Source organism: Anneissia japonica, unplaced genomic scaffold, assembly GCF_011630105.1.
Source record: "Anneissia japonica isolate Jap-2015-1 unplaced genomic scaffold, ASM1163010v1 scaffold288069_len450862_cov184, whole genome shotgun sequence".
Classification (NCBI taxonomy): Eukaryota; Metazoa; Echinodermata; class Crinoidea; order Comatulida; family Comatulidae; genus Anneissia; species Anneissia japonica.
In genome coordinates this window covers 260,553-275,942 of record NW_022746790.1, presented here as the reverse complement: position 1 = coordinate 275,942, position 15,390 = coordinate 260,553, and the positions used below count along the sequence as shown (strand labels likewise).

At 33.3% G+C, this 15,390-nt stretch overlaps 1 protein-coding gene across 1 annotated transcript in view; it reads right to left on the bottom strand.

Annotated features, from left to right (window-relative positions):
* Window positions 1–15,390, bottom strand: part of LOC117120304 (voltage-dependent calcium channel type A subunit alpha-1-like) — a 187,190-nt gene that overhangs the window by 122,915 nt on the left and 48,885 nt on the right. The window contains exon 4 of the mRNA XM_033265323.1: window positions 6,278–6,499. Within this exon, the coding sequence (XP_033121214.1) occupies window positions 6,278–6,499 (222 nt within the window). The remainder of the gene's footprint in view (window positions 1–6,277; window positions 6,500–15,390) is intronic.

The following is a 15,390-nucleotide window of genomic DNA, read 5'->3' as shown; positions in this document are numbered from 1 at the left end:
TTTCAGGGTTGACGTTCAGATAATGATATTATTTTGCTTCAACACTCAATGCAGAAAAGCTAATCTTTAATTATTGAATTAAAAAGTATATGTTTGGAATAGTTAATAATATCTGGCGCGATAATGACATCTTGAAATTTGCATTTCTTACTGTATTTTCTAATGCTATTACAAGGACACAATATTAGGCAGAGAGAAAATAATGAAGGCTGAATAGAATTCCGGAATACTGATCGGATCAAGACAATACTATAGGCCTAAATGTATATAGTAGAACAAAGACGTACCGGTAATGCATGGCTAAGATAATAGAAACCAAACAATCGATCAAACCCACTTTAATTACGCCTCAATTATCTTTATTTGCATATTGATAAACATAATATAGTGCTATGAATTATATACTTGTGTTTGGGTACCGATATTTCACAGTGGCTTCAGCTTACGAAAAGCTGGGATTCAGCTACGCGAGGATATCTAAAGAATTAAGGATTCAAGAAACGAATCTAAAATGGATCCCATGACATTATTCTATATAATATAGGCCTTATATGGAAAATGTACATACCTATTTACTATTTTATTTTTTATTTAAACACGAAATTCAAAACGAGTCGTTAAAATTTGGAATGGCAAGATAGAAAATGTATAAACTACATATATTATAATGCTTCAACGCTTCTATGTAACGGAAAGACGCAGTTTATTAGTCAACGGCCTGCTTTTAAATATATTTGCTAATCGTACATGGCTAGCATGCATAGGTCTATAATAACTAATAAGTCGATATCATCATAGTGTGCCCGTTTGCGTCAAATCTTGTATTAACATAATGAAACCTTCAATAAAACGCGTTTCATAGATTCGACTATGAGTCACGTGATCAAATATAACGCACTCGACCTAAGATGATAATTGCGAGTGTTTCTAGAGACATTGTCTACAAAGTAAAAAGCAGTAAGGTATTCATATTTTCATTTAAAAAAAATGTAATTCTCGATATTCTCCCGGAACTTGATTCACAGACTTACACTACCGTAATACGTGGTCAGCGTTCTCTTAATTTTTAATGTTGCTGAGAAATAATAAGCATAGAGAGAGAAACAATATGCATTTATGTGCCATGCTGTTAAATATAAGTACTGTAGTAAAAACCTTCGATGACCTTTGATATAATTATGCTGGATATTACGATGCTGTGAAGGCTGTAAATTTAATTTCACGTTCGAAACTGATCTGCATCTATTAATGATTATTACCTAAACTGCTAAATAATTGTAGGTTGAATAAAATATGCCAAAGTCAGTACAGTGGAAACTTAGAGCCATGTTTTTTTTACTAATCGCATGGCAGTTTCTTTTTAATATTTTCTACATTTTTGGCCAAGTCACGTCACACTTAATATGTGAATTATATTTTTTTTTAAACTATAAAAAAACAACGTTGATTTATCGAATCCGATGGATGACGAACTAAAATTTGATAGGCAAGGTATTCCAGACCTACTGTACCGTAAGAATAACATGTTAGACAAACAGTAGCATGATGAGATGTGAGATATGGTATTGTCTAGTGCCAAATGTTGTGTATAGACTATGCTTAGTAGTGGTGGCGCCACTGCTGTCCCTCTCATCGATTCTTTATATATATATTATCTCTTATTACAACATTATATTAAAAATCATGTCATCGTGATGTGTGTTTCCGCGTCAGGAAATAATAGGAGTGTTCTGCTTCCCTACCTGATGGGGCATACTGATACTCAGTAAGTTCCCAAATACTTGCAAAAATCGAAAGTGATTGGTAAAAATCGAACCCACGACCTCCAGATATCTAACCTCCAAAAAGGACATCGAAATAGCATTGCAGTAGGCCTACCCGCTGCTACTTGGGGATCGGATTCGACACTAGTCACTAAGCGCAAGATACGTGGTCTAGTGGTACTGACACCAGGCTAGTTATCTGGAGGTCGTGGGTTCCGACTCCCACCCGAACACTTACGAATTGTGTTCGCAAGTATTAGGAACGTACTGAGTAAGTAACGGTACATGTATGTCAACAACTAATGCAAAGCTGGCTTTATAACATAAAAAGTTATAATGAGAGCTCTATGATAAATAATATTGTTTCAAATACCGTACATATTATTCCACGTAGGCCTAACCTATGCCAAGTTAAGTGAGCGTGACAATTCTAATTTGCCCCAAAACCATAGAAATTTAAAATCAAAATTAATTTTATTCATAGTAATATGTCGGTATGTTTACAACACATATGGCCAATGTCTCAACACACTTCACATTTATACCATCAAGTGATAATTGGTGCTCCCAGTCTCTGAATCCGCGATATCAATAATAAATAATAATAATAAATAATAATATTGATAAATAATAAAGATATTAATATTTAATAATAATAAAGATAATAATAATAATTAATAATAATAATAAATAATAATAATAAATAATAATAATAATAAATTATAATAATAAATAATAATAATAATAAATAATAATAATAATAATAATAATAATATAATCGTTATTGTAATCATAGCTCCAATGTATAATAAGTAATAATACTAATTTGGTAATTTTATTATTATAAGCCCTATATGTAGTAACGATTACAATAACGAAGAGTTTTGATGATAATTTGTTCTTATTATTAGCATTGTAGGCTGGCTATGTAGATCTAATAATTCTTCACTTACTCAATTTTTAAGCAATCATAAATTATCCCAATAATCATAGGATTCATCTCGACACGCATCTCCCCTTAAATAATTCCTACCCTAACACATCTTAACGTAACAGCCTGACTCACTTCTACATGTAGGCCTATAATACATTACTGTCTATCACAGAGCCGCCATACTTAATAAATTATAGGCAATTATTTGAGAGCGAATGACTACTCAGTGTATAAAAGTATAACCGCATATACTGTACATATCAACAATAATAGAACGTATAATTTGTAGAACGTAATTTATACGACACAATGCACGTATAAAAATACCCATCCTAAGACACAGCCAGCAAGCAAATTAAAAATGGATGTTCGGGAGACGAGCAACAAATCGTGGAATTTTGTTATGAAATGTAATTAAGCTGCAGTACGATCGCTTCGGTTGGATCAAGAAGATGAGAATTGAAATGAGAAGATAGATCATAGTATCCAATATTGCTATGTACACAGCAATTCCACATCTCATAGCATGTGTACGTAACTTATATGTTTCACAAAATATGCATTATTATATTATAATTATTAAAGAGTATTATGCGTTTCTATTAGGCCTATATCGTGTACATACAATATGCATGTATTTCTAGGCCTACAGGTATATAATAAAAGTAATAATAATATAATAATAATTTTCTTGTTATGATCAAGGAGTATAACATTTACGCTAACAAGCTACGTCACCAACACACGATCTGTCTAGATGTTAAATATGTTACATTATTGACTTTAATAACAATGCATGAGCCTATCCTTCATAATTAGAAAGTATTGATTATTATTGTCGCCTTTGAAATGTCTAGCTCCATGGGCCGATTTTTGTTTTAAACTATCATTATGGTTGTTTTATGGAATATTATAATGATGATATGTAACTACTCAGCATTAGCTAATAAAACGGACCCAATTAATTAGTTATGGGCTAAGGTTTAATCGAACATACATCCTTAAGGTATGCTACGCTACTTAGTAGTGGTGGTGGCAACTAAACCTGGTTCACACTAGAGCAATATTTGGAAGCATTATAAGGTTATGCGCAAGGTAAGCTTAACGCGCCCAAGTAGCTTTGCTTGCTTCCACAGAATTTATACTTTGATATATATATATATATATATATATATATATATATATATATATGTATATTTGTGAAACAGTGCTCAATCCCACTGAAAAATCTATCTCTTATACACATCTAGATGTGTATAAGAGACAGATTATGCACTTGTCAATTGTAGTCCAAACTTCCATGGAAACTGCTAAGTGATACGCACGCGTAGTGCTTCCATCAAGGAACCTCATCTCCTTGGCCTAGCTCTCACGTTGCTTCTCCGATTCAGACCTACTGTAGGCTAAACCTTCAAGTAGGTTTTATCCTCCAATCATTTATTAGCGAGGCATTTTCCCAGGACTACGGCGGTGTGGCGGGGACTTAGCCGGGGATGTACATTAAAACGATGCTCCGCATTGCTAGGAGGTGGCCGGGACTCTCACATGCATTTCATGTTCATTTCAAACTCATAGAGCACCTTACATGTGCGCTTCACCAGTTAGTAAGCTAAAGGTTGGTTCACACATTGCAATTTAGAAGCGTTGACGCAAATGCATACGTCAAATAAAGCTCAGTGTGAATCAGGGATCAATGTTAATTGCGCTGCGCATACTACAGTATGTGTCCTACGTGTTTCACGCGCTTTCAGTACCTCAATCCAGAAGCATAAAATATTATGCGCATGCGCTCACCTCCTTCCGTGAATTATAAAGCGAACACAGCGATAGTAACGGACGAACGTAAAAGGTTAAAAGTTAAATTCATAATTAGATACTTAGATTATTGCACCATTTGCATTCGAACAATTAGATTACAACCGTACAATTGCCATGAATGTTTCGACATTGCTAAGACAACTCCCTGGTTTTACTCATAATCATCATAATGTTAAAGATCAACCAATTAATCGAGATTTTAAAAAAATAATTAGATAGAATATCCTAGTTAGGTGCACTCAATTTCCGCACAACTCCAGAATATTCTACCAGAGTTTGCCGCATCTTAATATTTTTTTTGTTGCCTAAATCTAATGGTCCTCATTTTCCTAATTATATTGAGAATTTCAAGTCTATGAAATTTATATCTTGTTTTTTTTTCAATTCCCTCTGAATTATTTTAGGTTATTCTATACGTTGTGCTGACATTCCAATGAAGTAGGTTTCATGGTTTTTATATTCAAACCTAATACTGTAGTACTGTATGTTATCAACTTTCAGCAGTGGTACTATTGCAATACTGTCTTATAGTTCTGATGATTAAATGTACTGGTTCGATTCCACATGGCGTCTATGTCTAAAGTACAGTTTATGGAACCCAAGGGTGCCCACATGTTGCCTAGGAAAGTCACAGTGTTGATAACATTAGCGGACGATGCGATTTTGGACTCTCTGTCCACATATCATAATTTCTTTGACAAAGTTGTATGCCCATATATAGTCATGATGTGCCTATATATGGTCATGATATGATGTCATCATGACCATATTTAGGCATGTCACATGTTTTTGTCAAATGAAATTTGATAGTCCGGGCTTTTTAACAGGCCTGTAAAGTAGACCTATCTACAATCTTCCAGCATCAAATGATGAATTACAGAAATTTCTGATACGATGCTACTAGGCCTATTTAACATACAGTGATGTTGGACGTCTCATTGTGACGAACCAGCTGTTATGCCTCAGAACAGCCTGCCATCTGCTAAGGCGAGGAAAGATCAAATATTCCTAAGCCTATTTTATTTTAGTATATATTTCATTGTGTAGTCAAATACAGTATCTCTCTATGATTCCATGTGTATCCGAATTTGCATAATTTAGTATACAAGTATATAACAATATTATTTGATTATTATTATAAAACTAAAGATGTAAATATACTAGTATATTAGACAGCCCAATCGTAGATATATGCCTACAAAATACTAAATTTGGTATCCCTACTGCACTATTACGGATAGTAGAATTATGATTTAGCATAAGCTTAATTAATGTATAATTAAGTTGTTTTTTTTTTATCCTGTATAGGCCTAGACCTAATTCAGTTGTGTAGAAAGGCATGCCTATGCCCTATATGCCATATATTTTACACACATTATATACTTATACATGCAAAGGCCCAAAGTAGGCCTCTATAATGTAAAACACAATTATCTTCATTTTGATTATACATACACATACATGTTCATACATATACCGAAAATTCGAAGCTTAACGATGAAGTTTTCTTATAAACACATATAGTGAACTTAAAATAGGGTGGGGACAATGTCATAGCGATAGTTCATGGGAAAAAATTAGTACACTGACAATGAACGAATTTAGAGGGACTGTCGTATTTGATATTAATAATATAATTTTAAATAATAAAATATATGCTGTATTTTTAATGTATCATTTCACTTACCTTTAGAACTGTATTTTATGATCAAAAATAGAAAGAAAGTAACGTATTATGTATGATATTTATAGATAAGGATATGACCAGTTTATTACCCAGTTGGCGCACCGACGTATAAGATTCTCCTCGCTCAATATGAACAAGGCTCGGTTACTGCACAGGAAGTCCCAGATAAATCGAAAAACGGTCCTCTTTCCGTGGGTATCCGTTGCCCTACCACCTTCTCCATCGTTTGGCTTGAACGCTACATCCATGTTGTTTGTCGAATATGGAGTGACGTAAGCAGTTGTCAAAGATGACATCCTGATGGAAGAACCATTATTAACGTGTCAGTCTTAGACATACAAAATACAAAACAGAAATTTAAATTTTACATTCGCGTGCTGATTTGTTTGGTTTTTCTTCCTATTCTTAAGAAAATCGCATTTTTTCAACGGCATAAATTCCTTGTGTTATCGCATGCATCCAGTGTACTCCGCCATCGCATATACGCTGTAAAATATTATATTATGAATCCGTACTCCACCTGCGACTGGCGTGCGATCACCAGCATACAGCTATATGCAATGTTATTTGCTCAGTGGTACTCCTTGCTATGATCGCCGAGGCAGTCAAGCGAAATACATATTTATTAATTAATTATTTATGCGGGTTACGGAGTAGCTCGATATGCGGGCGGTGACGATGGACATATTCACACCTTAAAGGGACAGTCGCGTTTATCTAAATCTTTCAAGTAAAGAATCTTCATATTTCAAACGCTAGTGTTAATATATTTTATATGACAATTACGCCTAAAAGTTATTAAGTCTAATTATCTTATTATTTTGACGTATTTATTTCGCGTGGGCCTACGTACGGTTAGAACGGTACTATTGTATATTAAGTATGGTTCGGATTATGAGCTGCCCGTCTAGTTACTTATAATGACAATGATACTTAAAACAAGCCTACTCGCGGACACTGCTAATTTGCCTATAGATTATTTACTTTTCTTGATGAATAATTCACGATGCAAAGAATAAATTAGCATGCATGAAGAAACAAGGATGCATTGTATACTTCCTTAATTATCAATAACATGGAGTTCATTTTAAGGGTTTTAGTTTCTAAGATCAGTTGGTGTCATCTGCAATGCTTCAATTTCTCTGTTTGTCAGTTTTCGATGCCATCCGCCTAATTAGCTTTATCATCTATTTAACGAGTAAGGAAATGGGACTACAGTATGTCAATACCACTTACGGAAATTTCCGCTTGTAAGACCGGTAATGAATATTCATAATAAATGTGAATTTCTTATGCTCATAAAAAATGAACTAATAACCAATGTATTATTAAAACATTTTGTTATTAATAATAGTATCATTATTTTTATTACTAAGAATAAAAAAATGTAAAATAAACACTAAAAGGTCTTTGCAAAGTACAAATGTGTAGGTGTTAACACCAACATGCGATAACCATTGTTATTCATATACGTATAAAGAGGTGTCCTGCTAATATAAATTTTGCTGTTTTTACTATTATTTATTTATAAGCCAATAGTTGTCGTTGTTATAATGTTATCGTTTAAATTTGTTATGACAATAGCAATATAAATAGCCAATAACACGATGTTGAAATAAAGCATAGTTATTATAATTGTTAGTACACTAACATCATCATTTATTGCTTGAAGGATTAATGTCAAATAAAAAAAAAACACTGAATGTTTGCGGTACACGGTGTACCGAAACCGAATATAGTCTTACCATTAATATAATCGTTGTTATCATCACCGTGATTGTTATCATTAAGGCCTAATTATCACCACCACTATATTTATTAATATTATCATTATCATTATTATTATTATCAGCATCATCATCAGAAACATTACAATCTTTATCGTTAGATCATACAATGTCTGTGGAAAGCCACAGGAAACAACTGGTTCTTAAGCTTGTCACCTAACGTTGAAAAGATAAGTAGACAAAATGAATTATCTGGAAGCTGTAGGTTCAAAGGAAGGCAGAACCATGAGTGAAGAAAATGTGTCTGTTAAAAAAAATACTGATAAACGAAGAATTGCTAAGAGGATAAATAGAAAATGCGATATGGAGTACTGTGATGAAGCCATAGTAACACATCCAATAAAATGGTTAATTCATAAAAAGAGCTTTATGGGGTTAAAAGACAATGGAAATAGGACGCTATCTGATCGGCAACCAATTAAGTTCGGACAGGGACTTCAAATCCCAGAAATATGGGCAGCCGTGCTCTTGTGTTCATGCCATGACATCAATATAATTATAAACATTTATTATTCATTAATATTATCATTATTATTATTTTATTATTATCATTATTATCATTATTTATTATTATCATTATTATTATCATTATTATTATTATTATTATTATTATTATTATTATTATTATTATTATTATTATTATTATTATTATTATCATTATTATTATTGTTATATTATCATTATTATTATTATAATTTATTAGCATTACCCATTATCCTTATCTATTATTTATTCATTATTGTTAATAGTATTCACATTATTAATATTATGATTATTGTCTATATTATCATCATACATATCGGCATATATTATTCATTATTATTATTAATAACCATAGTACTAATAATCATTATTATTATTGGTATTTATTGTATATATAATTTTACATTAATATTATTATTATTATTATTATTATTATTATTACTGTCTTCATTATCATTATACATCATTATTATTATCAATAACAGTAGTACTAATAATCATTATTATTATTATCGGTATTTTTATATATAATTCTACATTTAAAATCTTATGTTTTTTATTGCATTTATTGATAGTCCACGTACTTTCTGAGTTGTCACTGATTTTTTTTTATTAGTGTATGTGTTGCTGGGCCCTGGAGGATAACAATGCTTTTATGCACTGACCAGGTTATCCAAGGTAATGAAGAAATAAATAAAAAATGAATTAATAAATAAATAAGATGAAAATAAAATAAACATATTATCATTAGTCACTATTATTCGTTATTATCACTCTATGTTATTGAGTTGCTTCTTCAATTTAAATTTAAGATACGATCAATGACTATAACAAGTGTAAATTTAGTGAAGCCAGTATTACCGAAGTTTTGTTTCCTAGGACATCGTATAAATTACACAAAATAACATTTGGTAATGGTTTATTTGGGTTATGTTTATATATTGTTTATTTTTTTTAAACGCAGGTAGCCCATGCAGTAAACCAACATAAACAAATAATCCCCACCCCAACACATAAACTGTTCGGCCTTTTAATATTAGTGGTCACTCACACAAGACAAAAACTTTAAAAGGGTAACCGCATAGCAAATTTAATAACGCACACAAAATTTAAATAATGAGACAACAGACATTCTGTAAACATACAGTAATGGAAATTAATTTAATCCAATATATCCAATATTCAAAAGCATGTCTTATACGTGCTAAATAATGAGGATCGTACGCGATTGACCTCTACGTAGTAGTAGTAGTTTCAACTACGTTATATGAAACGTATAGATTCAATTAAAATAAGTCATATAAAGCAACTTTATTAATATATTTTAAGCGCATGTATCCTATGCAGTAAACCAATATAAACAAATAAGTCCCACCCCAACATATAAACTGTTAGGCCTTTTAATACCAGTGGTCAACTATGCGATATATGGAGTAATGGAGTATTGTGATGTAGCCATAGTAACGCATGCAATAAGATCTGTCTCTTATACACATCTAGATGTGTATAAGAGACAGGAATTGCTAAGAGGATAAATAGAAAATGCGATATGGAGTACTGTGATGAATTATGTTAGTATTTGTTTATACTGTCTCTTATACACATCTAGATGTGTATAAGAGACAAGTATATATGTGTGTGCGTGGGGATGTGTGCGGGTGAGTGTGTGTTTTTGTAGGTCTATTTCATGTTTTAAGTAATTGGCCCAATGTGCATAATAATGTGATATTCTTGCGATTCATCCACAAGCATGATGTTGATGTTCATTGAGTTCAGTGTCTATATATTATTCACCATGTGCTCACGATTAGCGATTAAACTGCTGTCCTGCCCCTTTAAATCGGCAATCACTCGTGAAGTCGCGCATGCGTATAGCCATGGTATGCATTGTACACAAGCCTTATTATTGGCTTTCTACATTATAATAAGTCATATTGATTTGGGATGTTAGTAAATATTACATGGCAGGAATCTATTACTTCTTAGCCATTTTTTCGTAGATGAATTTGGCTCGCTTTAAATAATGGCGGATAAGCCAATTATTAAGCTACAAGAGGTACAGAACTCGAAATATGTAGAGCAGACTTGAATCCATTTAGCTATAACGTATTTCCAAGCTTTGCGGAAACTGCATACATTAGTTTCTTACTCATAAACTATAGGCATATGACACCTTGATAGCAGGAGGAGTAATATTTATATACTATATATATAGTGTATATATATACACTATATATATATAGGTTTTATATAGGTATATATATACATATATAATGTGTGTGTGTTGGTGATAATCAAAAGATATCTTATACATGTTTGCTTCAATATATATGAAATAAGTAGACAAAAAATAATTAACACTCTTCAGAGGGTGACTACCTTTGAAGCATAGATTTTAATGGGGGAAAAACATGTTTTCGGGGGCACCTTCTCTTTTTTTCAGAGTTACAATTGAAGTGACTCAGAAACAACACGTGTATAAGAGACAGCGTATGAAAATTAATAAACGGTACAGATGTTGATATCTGCAGTATTAAGATAAAATCGGGTCTTCCACTTCATCTAGTGGCTATGCCGGTATAAATATTTGTTGAAGTTTACCGGTACCATTTATTATAATCAGAAAATACTGCCAGTTGTCATGGTTACGACAGAGAATTAATGATGATGAAAATTATGAAAACGATGTTGATGATGAATTCAATACTAGCTGAGATAATGTGATCACAATGTTCTGATGTTAGGGGCTGACTAACAGACGTAATGGCGACAGCAACATGAACAACTATACAATGAGAATTAATGAGATCATTATTACAGTTATGTTTGGATATTTAATAAACATAGCACACAACCAAAGTACAAGTGCTAATAAAGTTAGTGCAGGAGTAAACCCAAAATGTCTATCGGTGATAATAATGCTGTAACTAGTATACAAACTTAAGAACATCAGGCATCAGGGAGAACTATTTCGTGGAGATGTTTATAATTATAAATTATACCATGCGCCGCCGTTTTCTAACATTCATTTACTGCACAAATTGTGCGAGCCGATTCGCGATCGCTCTACAATAAATTTGAATTTTGAAAGAATGTGTGCGGTCACTGAAAACTGAATAGAGTATAATTCTGATTGATATTGTTTAGAGTGTAGGCATTGAACTGTAATTACAACACCATTACTCATTAATATTTTATTCCGTTTTTGTGTCATTGACATGCGCAATTAAATGTGCGCATATCGGTGTGTCTTAAGGTGCGAGAACAGTGCTGATTCCGTCATCTGTCAGTACCAGTCATTTATCTCATATCATCAATAGATGGTTACCAAAGCGACACCTCTGCGACACGCATGTGACACGCGGCAAATTTTTCGGAACGATTGCGCTACACAGTAGCAGACAGTGTAGATTGCATAATACACATGGTGCTCGTGCACGGCGCGTTTTTATTCCCAGACGGAAACTCGTAAAACACATTATTATTTCCTGATCATTGTTCATTTCGTTTGATTGATTTGAAGAGCGTCATTTATTTAAACCACTTCCAGAAGTTCAACGTAAAGCACACTATACTTGGCCTACACATTGCGCCATAACTTTATATGCGAAGCGATCTAAAATTTAACTTTCTATAAACCAAATCGGAGAATGACCTTAGATTAAAGATAACAAAATTTAACAGGTCTTATTAGCGGGAGGCTATTCTTATTCAGTTAGTAAAATCCACCGGAGAGTGTTGCTTTAAAGACCATTTTGTGATCTTACATGACGAGCAATTTAAGTTGAATTCCAATGAAAAATTATATAACTTTTCTTTAGAAAACCATGAGTAGATGGGCGGTAACTGGTCGTTGCGATCTCATTTTAATACCCGTATGTAACGACATTATAATACTAGGCCTACATTGCACTGAAACATAAATAAATATCATGTAGGCCTATCATCCGTTCAAAGGTCTGTATATGTGAATGTTTCATTTAAGATGAAATGAAAAGTTATGAATTAATTATAGGCCAATCTCAAGGAATATCAGTAAGGTACAAAGAAGTGCTTTTGTATTATAGGCGCGCGGGGTGTGCGTTTTCATTGATAGTTTTAAGAGCCTGGCGTGGCCGGAATGAACAACTGTAAAAACAGTATCACCACGCTAGCGTTTTAGCCAAGGCTACCACATGTTCACATGTGTTGCAATTTTGATCTCTAATAAGAGAATACATTTATGTATTACGAGCTATCAATTAACATGCCGCGTTGCTGGCAATTAGGAAAAATCGATGTCCAGCAAATACACGATAGGCCTGCAAATCGAATAAGCCTATTGTCATTTTAATGTAAATAGTTTCCGATTATTAAAACGATTTTAATTCCATCCCAAACGAGCGATTATGCGCTAGTAAAGTCGAGAATACACATTGTCTCAATATGCAATATTCGAGTACTGATACCACATGTTCTTATTTATTTAAGCACTTGTAGGCCTATTATTATTATTTATCTATTTGTTGATATTGCGTTTACAGTGCTACGCAGCAAAACCTGATTTGAAAATTATTTAATATTATTTCCTAGCGGCAACCTACAAGCTAGGTTCTAGCTTATGGATCCACTATATTTGAGCATAAAAATCAGTTGTATGGAAGTGCCTAGACGTAAGATTTGCGCGCATACCGTAAATCTCAGTGGTTTAATGGTATGATACTTACTTAATAGCAATAGGTTGCAGGTTCGAATCCCGCAAGAGATTTTTATTTCATACAAAATAAAGGAACCTTTCGTTGAAGGGCTATGCTTGGTACGATTATATTATGTTAGTATTTGTTTATATACTCAGCGCATTATTTATTCTTTTAATTTTTGATTGGTCCTCCTCAGGGAGTTGGCGATGTGTTTATGCGCATTGGGTTCAGTGACCATGTTAATAACAAAGGCAGTTCAGTTCAATATACGGTACTTAGATGGTTGAAAGTTTCAATCAGTGATAGATGAAACAATGGACCAGAATAGACCGTAATAATAGAAACGAATTTTCTTCACAGGGCTCTTCCATGAAACTTTGCACATCTTCAAGCATGGACGAATGCGTAGAGTAGCAAATCACATGTAAAGCCCTAACATAGGACACCAGTCATGCGCTTTGATTTATCTGCGAGCATACGACATGAAACGTAAATTTAAGGCATAGTAGTGAATGAGTCGTTGCACAGGGCAGCATCATAGCGGCCACACAAATGCGAATGAAATCAACACTGCTAAACAGTTCATAGACCTTAAGCTTGCATAAGTAATTAATGATTATCGAAACGTAGTATGCAATTCTAGAATTGTCCCTTGCTTGCTATGTGTTAAGACAAGGTTACATGGTATAGTTCGACCTTAACATTAGACCACGAAGATGGCATCGTACAACTGAAAAAACACAAGTTCAAATGAATAATTATATAGTCCTGGGGGGTCAGCAGAAAGTCACACATGCGCAGTTTTCTCCCTGTTTCAATGAGGCAATAAAAATTACTTAGAATTAAGTACAAAATAAGAACAAATTAAGGCTGAGGTAAAATATCATATAAGGTTTTTCTTTTTTTGAAATAGAAAACCAACTATCTTATCTGTACCATATTTGCAGTAGATGTGACTATGTAATACCCATTAAAGTACAGTGATATAGGCTTACTGCTGTAAAATAATAATTTTTTATGTTTGAAAAGAGTGTAAAAATAAGAACAAAATAAGAACATGTTGAGCCTAAAATCGATCCGTTAAAAAAAATAAGACCGTTGAGTCTGGGCAAAATGTTACTGGTTCTTATAAAAAAAAATTGTAATTTAAAGATAAGTATAAGTACAGGTCTACTGCTTAGTAGCACCATGGAGGTATAAAAGTATTTTTATACCTCCATGGTAGCACTAGTAAAGGAAGTTCTGCACTTACGACAGGTCATATCAATATAATTCGAATTCTCTATAAACATATTGTTGAAGCCTATAAATGTAATGATTTCATAAAATGTAACGATACAATATAAATACGGTATACAACGAGATCAAACTCACAGCCTGCTCAAAACTGATGCTGCGCGTCTACTGCAGTGGTGGACCTTTCTATCATTCGACTCTATTTCTACCCCTCCTGTTATGCTTCTAAAATGTTGGGAGTCTTTAGGAGGTCGGCCTTACCCACCAAAACCAAAACCACAGCATCCTCGTGTAGCCCTATCTCTAGACCTACGGATACTCAACAAGCTGCATTATCCGTGACTTTACAATGTAACCGAATATTGTTCCATGGTGAGACACTGTTGAGCGATTTGACATAAACTTAATTTGTCAGCGATGATGTCTGGCCACGCGCCGGGAACGTGTGTTGCAGTTCATGCCACGCGTACGGTGTGTTATGTGAAACCTACACAGCTGAAGAAACCCTTTTCCTAAACAAGAACGTCGAGATGGGCGAAGGGTTATAGTTTGGAATATTTGATTCCCCCTGAGGCGGTACCGGTACGTAATGAAGTGCAGTCTCATGACTAATTGTGAATGTCTCAATGTTATGTCTAATTTGATTAATCAATATTAATACACATTGTAAATTAATATTTTGATACCTAACCTTATTCACTACTGAATTCCATATAAATATATTTAGGCTATTTGAGCTTGAATTTATAATTAAGGCTACGGATTACAATTATTTATTTATTTATTGTTTTGCTATAGGGCCTACCATTATTGTGTTAAGTTTGATTAAGGTTTACATTAACTGTGGAAGTTAAATGTTCTAATATTTTAAAGGGGCAGATGATTCTTATATTTTTTGTTTATTTTTGTTGCTGGGGCCAACCCTGATATTATTTTGTGCTCATATTTACGTGTTATGGTCGGCTGACAAAAGAAATGGAATAACAAATATGGATATAGACCT